The 17,934-nt window shown below is 39.0% G+C and overlaps 1 protein-coding gene across 1 annotated transcript in view; it reads left to right on the forward strand.

Moving 5' to 3' along the window:
- The window catches only part of CPNE4 (copine 4), a 189,020-nt gene that overhangs the window by 154,263 nt on the left and 16,823 nt on the right, over window positions 1–17,934 (forward strand). Inside the window, exon 13 of the mRNA XM_005423951.2 lies at window positions 12,114–12,168. Coding sequence (XP_005424008.1) covers window positions 12,114–12,168 — 55 coding nt within the window. The remainder of the gene's footprint in view (window positions 1–12,113; window positions 12,169–17,934) is intronic.

A 17,934-nucleotide genomic window follows, 5' to 3' on the forward strand; every position in this document is an offset into this window, starting at 1 on the left:
TATATTAATATGTAGGTATGCATATAACACAGAGCTATTAAATATGTATGTACAATATTTAGTGTTAATACAGAGCCATTCAGTAAAAAAATTGTTTTTGTGCTGTTTACATCTTCTCTCTGTGCAGAGCAAAGCCATAAGCCACAATAACAACAGTGCTCACAGTTTATTAAAATGGCTGGTGCTTTGATCTTAATGATTTGTTTTACCGGTGCTGGAATACAAGCAAGTAGCCATGAGTGTAGCTCATCTTTCATTCTGCAGTGATTGCTGTTTCTATCAAGAGAAAAATGGGCTGGAATGGGACTGTAAATAGCTTGTTTGCAAGGATAAATGTTTTCCTTGTACACAATGCTAAAGGCTGAAATACTTCCTAAATAATCTTACATTATTGCAGGTTTTAATGATCTTATTGTGGGTGAAGCCCATGGCAGGTCTTGCAAATCTGCTCCTCACTTTGAAATCTGATTTCTGCAGTTAGTAGTTTTTCTTTTTCCTGTGCTTATTAAGAATCTCATTAAATTACATTAAATATTTATCTTTGCATTAAAACTTCTGTTCTGAATCAGGAAGACACTTGAGCTTATTATCTAATCCCATTGAATTCAGTCTGACTCAAGCTAATCCTGAGGTATTATGCAAAGTATAGATGGCACTAAAATGGAATTAAGAGTTTTACTGAATTTGAACTTTATTATTAATTGTTTGCCTCACACACAAATGTCCACTGCCTCCCATTTACCTGGCTGATTTTTTTTATTTGTTTCCTACACCTAGTTTTATGTCTGTGCATACATTCAGATTCTTCATTGGATTAATAAAAAGCATTCACAAACAAGTAGGAGAATCAGTTTTTGTGTGATCAAATCAGTACTTATGCATTGAAAAGACAAGATTAGATGTAGTTTATCAAATGCTTTTACTGTATTATCAAATGCAAAATCATTTACTGCATTGGATATTTGTGGAACTTCCTATTCTTGATGGGCCATCCCCATTCTTATCTAGGCACTCAGTGCATGATTCCATATATTTAACCACATAGTTTCGTAAAGTCCTGTCAAATTTACCTTTGTTTTATCCAAAATCTATTTCAAAATAGTCTTCATTCTTAATTATTTTAGATCTCTCTGTTAATTCATTCACTCTTAAAGATACTGCAGATTTTTCTTCAGTTTCAAGATTCCTTGAAACACATGGAAGATAAACTCTGTTTCCTGACACTGATGTTTTCTTTTAGTTTATGCAAATAGTTTCCTTAACTCTAAAACCTCAAGTAACTTCTTGAAAGTGACATTCACACTGAGATCATATGTTAACAAATAAACTGCTTGTGTAAAACATACTTGACTAGCAACCTCCCCAAAGGCCACTAATAAGCAAAGAGTATATTATTCTTGCAAAGGGCAGGAATTATTTATGTGTAGAGCTCTACAAAATACTTAGGAATGAAAATTTAGAAACCAGGCCACATTCCACAAAAGGCATGATACTCCTGGCGTCAGTCTGAGTTGCATCATTACCTTCTGCAAACAATTAATTGCAGCAGTTGCCGATTAAATGCAAAAATTGCTCTTTATGGTTTCTTTTTCATATTTTAGGCCTGAGCAAGGATGTTCACTATGACTGAAAACTGTTTATAAGCCCTTCCTGCTCTGTAAACTGCACTTCAAATTTTAGAAGGAAAAAAAATGAAAGGAGAAAATAGAAGGACCAGAGTTCCCAGCCCAATATTTTGGTGTAGATCTAAGTGAAAAAAATACAAGCCTGAGTAGTTCCAACTGTCCCAGAAATATTTTTCCTGAGGTACCAGCAGAGGGCAGTTAGGGAAGAGAAAGAGAACAAGGGATTTGTAACACAGTACATGTTATGGAAATCATATATAAATCAGTGCAATTAGTCCCAAATACAAATATCATTCCATACTTAAATACTGTGATTTCAATTAAGTCTTTAAGTGGAGAGAGATCCCAGGGTTTACACCTTTCTTTAGTAATCAGAAGCTTATCCCCAAGAACCACTTAACAGGTCACTTCATCGAGAAGCTCTGTCTGGGTTTGTGGATGAAGACCCAGAAAGCTACCTTGACTGGAAGGATCTGTCTCTAGGTAATTTTGCCAGACACCAAGAGAAAAACAGCAACTTGCTTTGATTGTGATAGTAGTACAATTGTAGTTCATTAAAACTGAGGCAAAAGAATGATGCCTAGAATTACTGGCACTATATCTGACATTAAATATTTCATGAACTTCCTACATAGAGCTGTAGATGTTAAAATTTTATCTACTCATGCAGATCAATAAATAAAAATATGCTTAATTATTAAGCATCTCTCTTTATCACTTTAATTACAGAAACAACCTTTCTCGAGGCTGTTTAGCAAAAAACCTGATTAGCATATCTAAACAAGTTTAAAAATCTTCAGGGGAAAAGACATGAATCTTTTTATTTAGTGCTTTAATAGGACCAAATTTGCATAGACATACAACAAAAGAAGAATTTAGAAACTAACCTATACAGAAAAACTTGTAGCTTATATTTGTCAACAAGCTCAGGTGTGGGTAAACATATTCTGAAGTGTTTGGATAACCCAGGTCTAGAACTGCACTGGCAAAAAGGAACCACTAAGTTTCCATTTTCAATCTGCAGTGAAAATCCTTGGATTTAACAGCTGAGGACCCAGACTGGCACAATAACACAATGAATACAAACATATATTCAGTAATTGACTTTGCAGAACCTGTCATTTGTAGACTTCTGCCACGTAAGGGTTCCCACATCACCAAGGAGTTTCCACAATCACTACTTTTTATCCCAAGAATCAGTACAGGAGAATTAGTCTCATCCACCAACTGTGTTGGGAAGATGACTTCATAATGGCTTCTTTTGCAAATGTACATACATGCAGATGTGTGGGGGTGTGTGCATGTATTTAAATACAATCCACACATTTATACACATCTATGCAGACCCTTATCTGGGCAGATCCTGACAAGTCTTGCATCTCTGCCTTTCCCATTGCCAAGTTTTCATCTTTGTGTCTTCTTTGTGCCTTTTCTTCCAGGAACTCAGTTGCTATGCCAGAGCATCAGTCACAAGCAGTCCCTTCCAAGTTTCTTTTGTTACAAAACTGCTTAGCTGCAGCTTCCTCCAAATGCTTTTCAGACCTCTGCTGCATTCTGTCAGCTGGTAGAAACCTGAAAATCTGAACCTTCTACATGGCTTTTCTGTGTGGTCTGTACTATTTCTCAGCTCAGCTTGAAATCTCCTCTGAAGAGCATTGGTCAGTGCAGTACTTAATGCTTTTCTGCAACTGTGCAAATGGGTACTGTAGGGATTTCTCTGTCAAAAGTCCTTTCTGAAAAAAACTACATGACATATAAAGCCCTGCAAACATTGCATCCACCTACTGCTGTAGAAACCAGACATCTGTGTAAATAAGTAAATATTCATAAGTAAAGGAGCAATTTCTGTTGTCATTTTCACTGATGCCATTTGATATTAATTTAGTGCACCTTTAGTCAGTGCAATCCTTTCCACAATTTCAGAAGTATGACTTTCCTCCCTGCGTTGTTAAGGACATAACTAGTTTAGTAATCCACTCCATTATATTAGAGTATAGCTGAGAATTATTCACATTTGGAAACCCATCTGTGAGGTAAATGAACACCTTGCCTGAGTTGACCTTAACAGGTTTATGTGTCCAATTGCTCAGTTAAAACTAGATAATTCTTGCGAATTAAGTTGCATTTATTATCTTAGTATCACCTCCAAATCATTGTGAAATTGACCTTGGTCAGAGATTCCAAATTATCTAATGAACAGAAGATAGTAACCCATTTCCTCCTGCATATTCAGTGATGCCTCGCTGACTGTGTGTAGTCATCAGTACACTTCAATTATGGTATTGCTCTAACTTATTTTATTAGTATTCTTCATTTTGACTTAATATCATTCCAGTTTTGGTAAAATTATATCAACAGCTCATTTGATCCCATTAAATCACTGTATTATCTCCATAAAAGTTTTATCCTGCTCATCCTAGAAAATCCATTTGTATCTTGAGAGCATTTGATGAGAAATTCCTCTCCCAGCAGCTCTCTGTATATATACATATGCCAATGCAGTCCTGGTATCCCCTCTTCCCAGCACACCTCTTATGGACAGATATTTTCTGATATAAAATTGTTGCAGAGCAAGATCTCTTACCAACCCTTTCCAATGTAATTTGTAAAAAAGGACAGAATTATGTACATATGTGGTGGCAAAGCTTTTGTTCTTGTGGTTGCCTAGTGCCGTACATGCTGTAAGCCTCACTTGTGGTTCAGGAGGGCAGGGCCCCCTCACTGTTCAGTCTGGGGTTCTTCATAACCTGATGGAATTCAGCCTCCTGCCTGCAGTGTGGCCTTCAAGACATGTTGGATTTTAAACATCTGAGATTACAGTTTGTGTGAGGATTACCTTTTCAGTGATGGTACAGTTTTCTATACATGATCCCACAGAAAAGCCATATCACTATATATGGAGTTAGGGTTTTGGAAGGTTTAGAGACATATGTCAATCCCTTAAAATAGAAGACTGTCTGAAAACTGCCTAGTTTGAGGAGTTAACGACAACTCGTTGTAGCCTCTCGCAGCATCTCCTTTCCTAGTTTGTTCCCAGTTGTAGAGTCTCATTTCTATTCCAAGATGCATTTTACTGAATTGGGTCATTCATGTAGGCATAAATCAGGTCATTGCAATTTATTTGTTATCTTGCAGGGGAGCTTGACATTTTGTCTCACCTTCCTGAGTATGTTATTTTATTAGGCTATCCTTCTAGCAAGTGATAGATCTCCGTGCCATTTCCTTTTGCTTAACCTGCTCCTCCCTCAAGCTCTAGAGACTTTTTTTTCTGCGTGTATTCCCCAGCCTAGGAATTTCTGAGTTTGCTTGATATTTTTACCCTGCAGTGCTTCTTTTGCAATTCTTTTAATGTTAACAAGGGGAAGCTTAAATCCATTGTACCTGGATTTGCCTTTGTTAGTTATTTCATGAGTTGATGCCTTCTGGTTGTTAGCTTCAGGGAATTTGTATTCCCCTGCTTCATTAACTATTTCTCCCTCAGGTGAGACAGGCGTTGTTTCATATTTTTGAAATACAATTACATGACAGCATCTATTTCTCAGTATTCAGCAGATTCCAGCTCTCCTAAGGTGCCTGAGAGCTGTAATTAAAGACAGTGGTTGAATTTTAATGTCAGGATTTCGCACCCAGTGATGTAGCATCTCTGTGAGAGCCCAGACTATGATGTACTGTAGCAGTGATTTACCACTGATTTGCATGCTCCCAGACCTCTTCTGTGACCAAGATGTATGATTATCATTCTTGCTACTCCACTGGAAATCACTGTGCATTATGGACTGAATGCCAAGCTGTGTTAGGCACAGAGCAAGCTTGATGCAACACGCGGTAACCTGGCCAAAACTGGGTATGTGGTTGTATCAAACCAGACATAACCACATATTGAATATGTGGTGACAGAGGAGCAATGCCTTAGGGAAGAATCCAGGTCAGTGGGTGAAAACACTGCTCCTGCTGATCTCCTGTGGTCTTTCTGGCTCTGACTGGGGCAGGCTGAGAGCTGGACCGCAGCCTGGCTCTGTGTCCTGGAGGAGCACAGGTGGCTGTGCTAGAGTGCAAGTGGTGAAATGGATGGGCTCTGGTCCCTTCAACTGAAATGTCTGTCTGAATGGTTTTATTTAGCCTATTTGATCATAGAATCATGGAATGGCTTGGGTTGCAAGGGATGATCCTTAAGGATCATCTCGTTCCAACCCTCATGCCAGATCATGTCCTTTATTTGCCCAGCTCTGCTTGCAAAGCGGGAGCTGAAAATGTTTAAATATTTCAAATGATTTCTGTATTCTGTATTCTTTGGAGCTGCTGTTAATCCCTGTAAGCTGTTATGATTCACAATTTACTGGCATCAAGCCCTTGTCAGATAAGTACTAAATAATATACTCAGAAACATGATTCATTCATATGCTTTAGAAAAGAAACAATTCAGCTTGTAGTCTTCCAGTTCACTCCCTGAACATGAAAGATTACAATTTTAATTGAGTTTAGAGATAGCTCTATTTTGTTTGTGCTGTTTGCTGTTTTGTCTTCTATATTTTCCTTTACCTTTTCTGAGCTGTTCTCCCCCTTCCTCTTTCCGTGCCCCTTTCCTCTCCTTCTTTCTCTCCTCACATTCACACCTTTTTTAATTACATGTGTTACACACCTCCCTTTTTAATTTTGTCAATTTGAAATTTCTTACTAACAGAGGAAAATGACCTGATTTCGTCATAAAAAAAGTATGTCAAGCAGAGCAGACCCACAGTTTATTCTTTTAACACTGGAATTGAAAATGAAAGGCATAATAATTGATTTTGCTGCCTCCAGTACTTTTAAAAAAATCTCCCTGGTAGTTCTGATCTGACCTAAGACCAAAATTACAAGTGACAGCTTAATATCCAGGGATTGAAGTCTGGTATTCTCCTTGAAAGATCTAAATTTCAGATTCTGAGGTATTTGCAACTAAAAGTGATCTCTTAGTGTTTCTCTCTCTTTGCTCCATGTTTTTCCCTTCCCCCCATTCACTGCATCACTAGTACTGTTGGTGCTACTGTGTTGTTCTAGCATAGAGTGAGCAGGTTTTCATGCTGATAGTGTCCAAGGTCAGTTAAGTAGCATCCATACGGATGTTGCATTGAATTCAGGAGAATAAACTCCAAGGACAGCTACAGCTACATACCAGTGGGCTTTAATGGGAGCCAATAAAATTAGTCCCAAATTTGTGAAAGTGGCTAGCTAGGAGTTAATCTTTCAGAATTAATAAATTCAGAATTAATATAGAATGGATTAGACCTTTTTTCTCTGTACAATTAAGAACCCAGATTCCAAATTTCGATCTTTAAAAGCAACTGATTTTCAGAGAGCATAGTCCTGGCAACCTTTTTGAATCCAAGTATTGCTGCACTGCTGAATATCTCAAGCATTGTCTGTCCCTGGGGCTTCTGAGGAGGTTGCAAAACGTCTTCAGTGTCTGACTAATTAATTTTACCTAGTGGAAGAGTTTTCTCCATCTCATTAATAGGAATAGCAAATCTTCTTCAGAATAAATGTAATATCCTGATTTCAATGATACTCTATGTCAGAAGGTACCAGTGGTTAATGAGACAGGATTTTGAAATGTTCTTTATTTTGTCTCTTTATAATAAGCATATTTCTTTCCTTCCTTCCAGTAGCACTGGGATTCCTAGTGAAATAGAAAATAGGATCATTATCTGTATCACTTTTACAGATTTACAAAACCATAATATCACCCCTATTCATCTATTTTCCTGTAGGTGCAGTACAGCTCACTGAAATCTCTCTCTGCCCCTATTAGTGTTTTGATTTGCCATTGCTCTTGCTCTGCTTCCAGTAGATAGCTTGAGGGATGGGTGTTTAAAACTGAGCAATGTCCCAAAAGGACAATATGGGATATTTTCAGATATTATTTTCTGCTATTGTGTTATGCTATAGTTGAGGTTACTGACAAACTTTTTTCTAGCTGGTTGTATTTCTGTTCAGAAGACTGCAGTCTTGGAGCCCTGACAATTAATTTCTGTGTGCATTAATTTACATTGATCAATATGAACACTGAATCTGAACCCTCTCCCTGATTTTTCTTTCAGGGTGACTGGAAGACTACGAGCTGAATTGTTTCTTTTCTAAAGCATATGAATGAATCATGTTTCTGAGTATATTATTTAGTACTTATCTGATAAGGGCTTGATGCCAGTAAATTGTGAATCATAACAGCTTACAGGGATTAACAGAAGTTCCAAAGAAAACACAGAAATCATTTGAAATATTTAAACATTTTAAGCAATGCCATAGATCTGCTCAGTCTTGGATACCTTTCAGTAATATATGCATGTTTGACTGAAAAAGTATCAGAAGTCATACACATCTATGCTTGCATGACTACTCATGGTCCTTAAATAACGGAGTATAAAATTCAGAATCTGATGCTTTTGTTTTTTTGATCTTCATGTCAAGTACTTCAGTTTTTTGAAAGTTATGCCACCTTTAAATTTTCAAGGGAACCTATGTAAAACAAAGGAAATATAAAAGTTGAAGTATATGTGACAGAGTAATTTTGTAAACATTCTGCCAAGTCACAGTCTTTTCTTACTCGATTCTGTAAGTTTCGGGTTCTATAGAATCAGCTTTTTTTTCCAGTTGTATGTTTCTCTCCTGTCCTTTCCTTTTAACAATCTGCCTGCAGCAGGACAGTGCAGGCAGTTTCCTTTTGTGTGCCAAGGACACTCTGGCCATCTTTAAACAAAACAAGTCAAAGGTCCTGAGGTTGCCTGAGGCCAAGGACATGACACTGCCCATGTCCTTGTGCCTCAGCTTTCTTCCTCCCAGCACAAACTGGTGATGCCCAAACTGCATTTGGGAGCAGTGTCAGGCACAGCTGGACCTGATGCCTTGTGAAGGCTGACCTAGAACAGAGGCTGGACAGAGTTAAACAATAAAGTTGGTATTTATTAAAAGGCCTCAATGGATACACCTTGGGCAGTACAAGAGCCCAGCCAGGGCTACACACAAGTTGAACCCAAAATGGCCACAAAATGGATGACCGGTCATGAGATGTCTCACTTTTATAAGTTCTGGTCCATTAGCAAATTGGAGTTAATTGTCCAATTATAGCTTTAGATTATGAAGTCCCATCCTTCTTGTTTTTCTCTCTTCATTCCACTGTTTTTTATGCTCTTGGGCCTGAGGTTTGGATCAGTTGTCCTTGGTCCCCAGCTAGAGAAGGAATTGCTTTGTCTACCCACTCTGTGAAGAGAGCTTACCATCCCCCAACATGAAGCTCAGAACTACACACCAAAGCAGAATCTGAAAAATACAAAAGCCAAAGCCCTGAGGTTTGGTTGGAGGCATCAGACCCAGCACTGTCCCTGGGAAGTCTCTGGGGGTGCTGGTTGGCAGGAGCCAGGGCTGCACCAGGGAGGGTGCTCACAGATCATGTCGTGGCTATGTCCCATTGCTTCAACCAGGGTCACAGGCCTATTTCCTACTATAAATGACACCCAAATGTCTGAGCAAGCACTATGAAGAAAAAGAAAACTGGTTCTCACTTTTCTTCTTTCAAGTGAGTTTAAATTACAAAGAAAAGTCATTAGAGTAGATCCCTTTCCTACTGAAATGCCAGGCTAGGAAACAGGGCTGGAGTCTCTGATGCATGTGATTCACCCCTGAGGCAGGAGAAAAATCTTCTTCTCATTTTCTGACTGTAGTTTAAGTCCCTGAATGGCCTAACCCTTGACGTAGCTTCCAGAAGCTGCAAAGCTGCTCTGCTTTCTTCTGCATGCTACCCTGATAGCCCCGGGTCTTTTAGAGCAGCTCTGTCACACCACAAAAGGATTATCCTGGAAGTGAGAAAGTTCTTGTCTGCCCTTCTGGGTCACTTTTTCCCTGCTGTGTTTCAGTAGTGCAGGACGAGCAGAATGAGGGCAGCAGGCTCAGCTGTTGGATTTGTTTCTCATATGATCAAGTGAAGGGTGGATGGGAAGACTAGAGGAGGTTATATTGTAAAACACCACTGAGCCATTAAACTGCTCATTTACTAAAGAGTAAATATAGCTAAACACCTTGTTTTGTGTGATAGAAGAAAAAGGGAAATACATTTAAATACATGCATTTGAATTTTATTTTTATTCTGAAAGCTATCTGCTGAAATTTTTGAGGTGTGGTCAGGGAATGACATTATGATCTTTTTTATGCAAGCGATGTCATGAGTTTCAAAAGTTTCCCTTCTTACCTTAAAAATCAAGCTCCAATAGCATGTGAGAGTTAATTTCTTGGTCCCAGCAGCTTGAATCAGATTACTAAATTCTGGTGAGCTACCTGATGGGAGTGTGGAGCTATTCTGGCTGAGACAACAGAAAGTACTAAGCACAGAAGACCCCAGGACACTCTAAAAAGCAGCCATATGGAACCCCATCCTGAGGGGCTACATGATCCTGCTTCACTCTTTCACAATATAATGGCTGCACTTACTCAAAAAGGAGATGTGGGAGTTTCAAACATGAAGACATGTGTCCTGACTGTGGAGGTAAGGTATTCTGAGTGCAAAATAGCAGTGGGGGCTGTGGCACTGTGTGACTGGGAATGTGGGAGTCTCGCCACCAGAAGGAGAATCCAGGCTGCTGGAGATATGACTTATTGCTGCAGAGCAGAAGATGGAGCTGTAGATACAAGAGTGCCTACACTTGTTTACACTCCAGAAACACTGCAGTAGACTTCAGGCACTGGTTGGGTTTAGGCATCTCCCAGTTGTATAACTGCTGCCAGCATTGAACTTAGACACTTATGTTCTACCTCAGTAAAATTCTAAGTAAAATTCTTTTTTAGTCTTTGTTTGTTCTTGCCCCAAATCAAGTTTGATTTTCTAATCCAGCCATGCTTAATCATGGATGTAAAATAAGATTTTTTTCCCCCTCTCAGATTATTTTCCAATGGTTTCTTATTTCTTGCCCTCAGAGTGTGCCTGAATTCCCTGCATCTATTTGTAAGGGCTTTCCCTCTTCCAGGAGTGTTTAATCAAAGAGAATGCTATCAGCAGGTGGTTAGCATAGAATGTCAGCAGCTACTTCATTTCTGACATCTCTTGGGGAAAAAATGTTTCATTACCGTGCAAATGATGTTAGTCTTCCTTTCCAAGATCCATTGTCACATGGTGTAACATATGGTACACAGAACTGTGCTCCCAAGATTTATGCAGCAGAGGGGACACAGTTCTGCTTTCTTTTAAGTTTTTCTTTAGGTTGTATCAGAAATATCACAGTGCCTTTAACAGCCTATGCCAGACAGAAGAACTGAGTAGCTTTAATGGGTGCTATTATCTTTTTGGAGTCTGTCTGGGATGTGAATTATTCAGTTGATACTCAGAGTGGCCATCTCTTGAACTACACCAAAAATATTGAAGCTGCTGGCCTCTCCTGGGAATTTTTAAAAGTTCCAATCATGGTAGTTGGAACTCAACTTTTCCAAGGGCTGTGAAACCCTGTAAGTAGACTAGGGTAAACTTTGCCTGATTCATCAGAGGACTGGAGTACAGTTCAGTGACATCAGTGAGACTTCAGGATATGTCTGGAATTAAGCATATGTTTGAGTGAATTGTTAACCTCAAGTGTATGATCAAGTGCTTTGCTGACTCAGGGACAAGACATTCCTTGCAGCTTGTTGTTTTCCACTTTGCCATCTGGGAAGAGGCAGCTTGACAGCATGTGGGCTGTGTGAGACATTATTGCATTTCTGAAAGGGTATTAACAGCTTTGAAGTTTCCAGGTCCTCTGAATCAGGTATTTTTACTCTTGAATGTCTAACGGGTAAAATAACCTCGCTGTAGAGTCTGAGAGCAAACTGACCATGCCAAGGCATTTTGGCAGGTTGTCAGTCAATCTAAGATTAATTAAAATAATCTCATGTTTTGGAGGAACTACTAAAGGTGCAGGTGGAAAGCTTTACAGAACCTGCAGGTTTAAGATGATGAAATTAGCCCTTTCTGATATTTTAGGAAGTGCCTTTTGAGCAATTGGACAACAGTAAGAACCCAAATTTGAAAACACTTTTAATCTGAGTCATATCTTAACGAGACCCATTTTCTGAGCTGGGGGAGCACATCCACATTTATATGAAATAAATGTTGTTATAGGCTGCTCAGTCAACAAACTCCCTTGTTTCAGCCAGGTAATGCAAAAGAGTGGGTAATACAGACTTGTTATTGCATCTGTGGGGGAGGTACAAGACATCCTGATCTCTCAGTATTCTCCAAGTGATTTTAACTGCCCAAAAATACTAGGAGCTCACCTGAAAAATCTTCCATAACACACTCCCCCTAATCTGTTCAGAACAGAACCCTACTTCTCCAATCCAGTACCCTTCCACTTTGCCATCACTTGACTTAAAAGTCACTTCTGTGCTGTTGTGAGGCTTTGCATTTCTCATGAATGCATACAGAGGAATAAATGTTTATTGTAACAATATTTCTCTATGGGTACTCTTATATTTTTTTTTATTCTTTTCTAGTGACAAAATGTTCCCAGCCTTTGGATTTGGAGCAAGAATACCCCCAGAATACAAAGTAGGTGCCTAAGTGTAATTTTCTAATTTCCTTGAGTTATGAGACAAAAATAAGGGAGAAATGGTGAAAGGCAAGGCAGTGGCAAACAGGGACAGCTCCTTTGCTTGTTTTCTTCCATCTGGCTTTCTCATCCAGTGATACCTCACTGAAACCAAAAATCAGACAGGTCTAGATTTAAAATAATTGTTTGATGACACCCAAAATATTTTATGGTATTGGCAAAGCTTTGTTAGTGGATGCTAAGAGGAGAAACAGTGTTTTGAGCATCCCTTGCCAAACATCTTCCTGAAAATAAAGACTTGAGCAGAATTTGGCAAAATTCCGTGTCATGGTGGACACACTCAATACCAGGAAGAGAAATACAAGAGCATGTAGCCATGCTAGAGAGAAGTGGTATTTATAAACAAAAAAAACCCAAACCAAACAAACAAAAGATAGTGATCTGCAGTGATGCTGCAGTTGTGAGCATAAATATGCCATCTGGTACGCTTGGAGTGAAGACAGTGAAGTAAAAGGAGCATCCAACTGAGGAGAAAGGCCCAAGAAGAAGTAAGTAGAAATTCAAATCCTTTATTTCACAGAGGTTGTGTGGGCAGAAGAGTAGTTCTGCAGAGATAAGTAACCAAAATCTAGGTGGGCACTCTGCAACTCATACACTGTCTGAAAAGGAGAAGTATCAGCCATCTAATCCATGCAGACTTCATCCAGTGTCCCCATGTGCCCTGCTCTGGGCTGTGGCTGAGGTAGGGAGGTGAACACCAGCCAGGTAAGAATTTCTGAGAGGGATTGTGTGCATTCTGCCTTGTAAGGCATGAATCAGCAGATGAAAAAAAAATACACCACTGTGCTCCTCATGGCTTGTAGGCTTGATCCCTGCAGAAGAACAACAGTAGTGATGTACAGCAAATTTGATACATGTCATGCAAACAGATGTCTAAGGTAAGTTTATATGTGTTTTAACAACATTGCTTTCTCAGCTTGTCTGTGCCTGACAAGGTGTTTTGCCTTGCTTTGTTCCTCAAGGGTAACACCACTGTTAGTGCCTTCTGAAGTCAGAGATGTCTTCCAGAGCTTTGATAAACATTTTAATGTGTTATTACGAGCTCAGAACATCTGGGTCTGTTGTATGTTTGTTCCAACTGCAGCAGCTGACAGCCATCACTGTTATTTAGGGTGGTGTGTAAGGGCCTGCTTGTTCCAGCATCTGTGAGGTGACCACTGGTGCATGGGGGAAAACTTACAACTTTTCCAGTCATAGGAAGTCATCCTTATCTAAGAACTGCTTGAAGGAAGGTGTAACTGTGTCAGCTGAAGTCTTTTCAGTGGTTTCCTGGTGGCAGATAAAGACCCCAGCACAAAGCTGCTCTTCTCAGCCAGGATGATCGGCTGGTAGCACTGATGCTTCAGGTCACATGGGCATTGGCATTGGCAACAATGCAGTTTTGTTAGACTCCAGTATCATCCTTATCACCTGATTGTGAGAGCACGTTTCAGGTGCTAGCTGGAAAACAGATCTCTTGCCAGAAAGTAACTTCAGGGGTCTGTGTAACCAATTGTTCCTGCAATCACAAACACCAATTGATTTTCTGCTTTGGCAGAATTAGCGTTTGGATAATTTCCTGACAAATGCCCTCAAGAAACTCATGGACTTGCACTGAACTTAGTAGTCCATGCATGAATGAAGAGTCTTATCCTGTAGCATGAGTTTTCCTGAACAGTCTGTCTGTTGCTAACTTCTCAAAGCAAGAAAATGAATGTGACTCAGGACCTTCAGATTTTGCAAAGTTCCGGAAAAGTAAGAGTAAACTTAAGAAGGTGAGGCTGCTTGCCTGTGGATTACATATGTGTGACTAAGTAAAACAAGTCCCAAAGTAAATGGAGATGCAGGTGAAGGCTAGAATAGCATCTTTAATTTCTGCTATGGAAACTTGTGACAGCAAGTGGCAAAGACAAAATGACATGACATCAGCTCATAAACATAATAAAACTTTGAAGGAGACAAGAACCACGTTGCAGGGGACTAACTCTTCTGTGCCACAGATGGGGACCAATAATCAGCTCAGTGTCTGTCATGGGCACATCCAGCTGGAACTGCGTGAGGAGTTACCAGCCATCTGTGCCATAGTTCAGTCTTTCCCTGTGTTACTCTACACAGTCCATAAAAGTATCTGGCTTCCTAAAATAAACTATATCAATACTTTTGAGTCCCTGCTAGGCTTTGACTGCACTTCTGAATTCAAAGATATGTCCTTCAAGTGCGAAGAGTCATTTTCATCATGACGCATTATTAAGTCAAGACCAATAAACCTGAAAATCCTTCCGTAATTTAGTCTACACTGGTATAAAAGTAAATTCAAAGCCAACAATGATTAGTTTTTGATGTGGAACATAGCAAAGATGCATAGGAAAGGGAGAAGAAACAGATAAAATTAAAAGTAACAGAGACTGTAGAAAAAAAGTGCTCCCAAGTTTCTTCCTTAACCTTTTATTTCCTGCTGCAAAAGTGTGGTAACATTCTAGACACCACAGCAACAGTGCAGATCTCGTGCTATTCAAATGAGCTTTTCATGTTTTCAGTCACAGGTACTACAAGTCATACATACCATACATTTGTTTTACTAAAGGAGAGCAGTGCCACTACTGTAACAATTTTACATGTTCAAATTTAGGTTGAATCTTTATGAGAACCTCGAAGTTCTGACCCCATCATGTGGATAAGTCAGCTTCTCATTAATTTAGACTGTCTGTTTTCAAGCCTCCAGTCCTAATGAAGTGACCTAACCTGCTCATAGCATGTTTGTCTCTGCATTCCAGCATCTTTTATTTCTTTCAGTAGAGAACAAATTGAAATCGGGCTATGGAAGAAATTACTCCCACTGCCAAGGGTTCCTAAGTAAACATGGAGCCCCCCATACAATCTAAATAACATAGCTTCCTTCTCAACAATATCAGTTTCTATCTCTTCAGGCTCTTCATAAATTTCTTGATGTTCTACCCCTTTAAATCTTGTTTTTAGATATGTTTTCTACAGAATTTCCATTTCAAGAGCACACTGCTATGTTGTGTTGACTTTATTTTCCCTCAGTTCTTCTCCAAATGACACACTTCAGCTGTTAGTAGAAAACCAGCAGTTTCTTAGTGGCATAAGGAATCTGTGGAAGTGAAGGAAGCAAGACATGCCATATACATCATTCTTCATCAGTCTAGAGATCTTTCATCTAATATTCAACAATATGAGCTTTTTCCACCAAGACCTGACAAACACATCACCCTGTTCCTTGATCTAAATAAAGCTCTGAGAGAAATATTTCCCTTGAGGGTGAGTTTCTATCATACAAACTTCCAGATTTTTTTTTGTTTTGGTGGTTTTGGGTTGGTTTTTTTTTTTGCAATGAAAGGAAGCGTCTGAGAAGTTAGATGTAAAGTGAAGAGGTGGTAAATAATATGGACTCAGACATGGCTGTGAAAGGTCACAGTGAAGAGGAGGTAAGAAAGCAAACCACACACACTGACTTTTTAGCAGGCAGAAGTCAAAGGAGATGAAAAACCACGCAGCAGCACAAAACTTACTGTTAAAATGAAAAGCAAGTTCAAATTGTGTCAGCCCCATGACAGGTGGATTGTCATTAATGAAGGCCTGTTCCCTAAAGGAGAACTGCAGCTGACACCTTTAGAGATACTAAACAACTTCCAGTTTGTTTTAAGAGAGTCCTGGTTATTCCTGTATTTTTAGTCAAAGTTTCATTCCCTGCTTTTGCTGTGAATGTGTTTGCTGGAGACAAACTCACTGCAGTTACAGACACAGCATCTTTACAGCCCTAACCTGCACTGGTTTGTTGGACAGCTGAGGGACTTGAGAAGTGCTGTGGTCTTTATGATTCCTGCTCTTTTCAGGAGATTGATGGCTAAAATATATGCAAACCTGACCAAAAAAAAAAAAAGAAGGATGTGTAGCAGACCAAGGGACAAAACAGAATTAGTCTCCTAATCCATGCAAGTTGGATTTAGACATGGAAACTCGAGAAGCATGTACAAAAATGAAGTCTAAAGGGAAATAAATGGCCCAGCTTTGCCAAGCAGAAATATGTACAATGTATCTTAGTGAGAAACACAAGCTTTCCAGCTCCCAAGCTATTTGATTAATGAGCATTCTGAAAATAATAGCTTTTGACCAAAAGTACTTGAAATTCATTAGTGTCTTAAGCTTTTGCAAAATATGCAGGCATTTCATATTTAGTTTTCTGAATGACAGTAGCTTAATAGCATTCAATTTATTCACAGATAAGTGTCCAACATAGCGCATTTTGGCATTTACACTTGTATGCATCTATTGTTCATAGTTTTTTTGACAATGTCTATTTAAATTATTAAGAAAACATTCCTAAAATCTGAATTTGTCAGATTGTTTGTCAAATACTCCTAGTACCATCACCACAGAGAAAAGCTGGAGCTGTTTGGGACATGAAGGTTAATTTCAATGAATTCAACAATTTAGAGAGGGAGAAAAAAGGATTATTAATTTTCAGAATTCAGGCATCCATATTCAGCATTTGAAAATAAAAACCATAGCTTCTTATTTTAAAAAATGGAAATTCAGTTAAATAGGTTTAAAAAATGTGTAGGCCAAACTAGAATAACAATTTTCAATGAAACTTAAATAAAATGCCTTTGCACAGTTCAAAAGCTTTCCAGCAATTTGCTTTATCAATACTGGGGGATTTATTATTTTTCAGATTCCAAAGTAGGATTTTTGTTTGTGATTTGAGGTTTCTATCTGAATTCATAAAATATTTTTTTAAGAAATCTCAAAAATTCTCATCAATTAGGAAATTTTCCTTTCCTTTCAGCCTAAATTAGAAACATTTCTAGCAAGGGCCATGCTATGAGAATGAATTTCATTGCATCCCAATATGAGGGAAATAAATTACCTGCTATGTTAAATCAATGTCATTTTTTTCTACAAAAGTGGTCATAAGCATGTGGAAGTATCATTATGATTCAAGAGTCTCATGGGTGCCATCACATTGATGGAAAACTGCAGGTGTTTGTCACTGCAAATGTACAGACAGTGCAGGAGGCATTGTACAGTACTAAAAAACAACATTTCTATAACCTGTCTTAGCAAAACTGTTCTGTACTGTTTATTTAATTGTCATATCCTCAGAAATGTTGTCACTGTAATCTGTATCATAATGTATGGTAGAGCTAGTTCATTTGCTTGTTAAAAACCTTGAAGGAATTACCTGTGAAATAGTGTGTTCCTGGTGTAGGAAGTTCCTGCAGTGTAATAATGCCACATCCATGATGGTATCTGCTAAAGAATGTATGTGGAGCCCTGCAGAGGCAAAAGATTCATACAAGCGCAAGGGAATGTCTTTTAGCTGCAGGCTTTGAGTGCATTCTGTGCAGCAGCACAAGTAACACCACGCTGATCCCATGTAGTCACCTCTGCATGCCAGCATTTCTCTCTCCTTCCCTTTTATGGATCGATGTTAAGAGAGGAGGGCTGAGCAGAGGGTCGGCTTCATATTTGAAACTTAGTCCAGGGTTACAAAAACTCAGTCCAGTCACAAAACACCCAGGGTTTTGTGAGGACATTCCTTAATGTGAGGCTGACTTCCACCACAGACTGTGCTCTGCAGTTCTTGGCAAAATTCTCTGTTCCAGGTACTGATGTAAGGCAGTCATTCTGTATTTGTGTGACTTGATGCATTCCAGGATTTCCTGACTGTTAGATCAATCCACAATACAAACCACCCTAGTAAA

The sequence above is a fragment of the Geospiza fortis genome, unplaced genomic scaffold, assembly GCF_000277835.1.
Source record: "Geospiza fortis unplaced genomic scaffold, GeoFor_1.0 scaffold346, whole genome shotgun sequence".
NCBI classification, from domain to species: Eukaryota; Metazoa; Chordata; class Aves; order Passeriformes; family Thraupidae; genus Geospiza; species Geospiza fortis.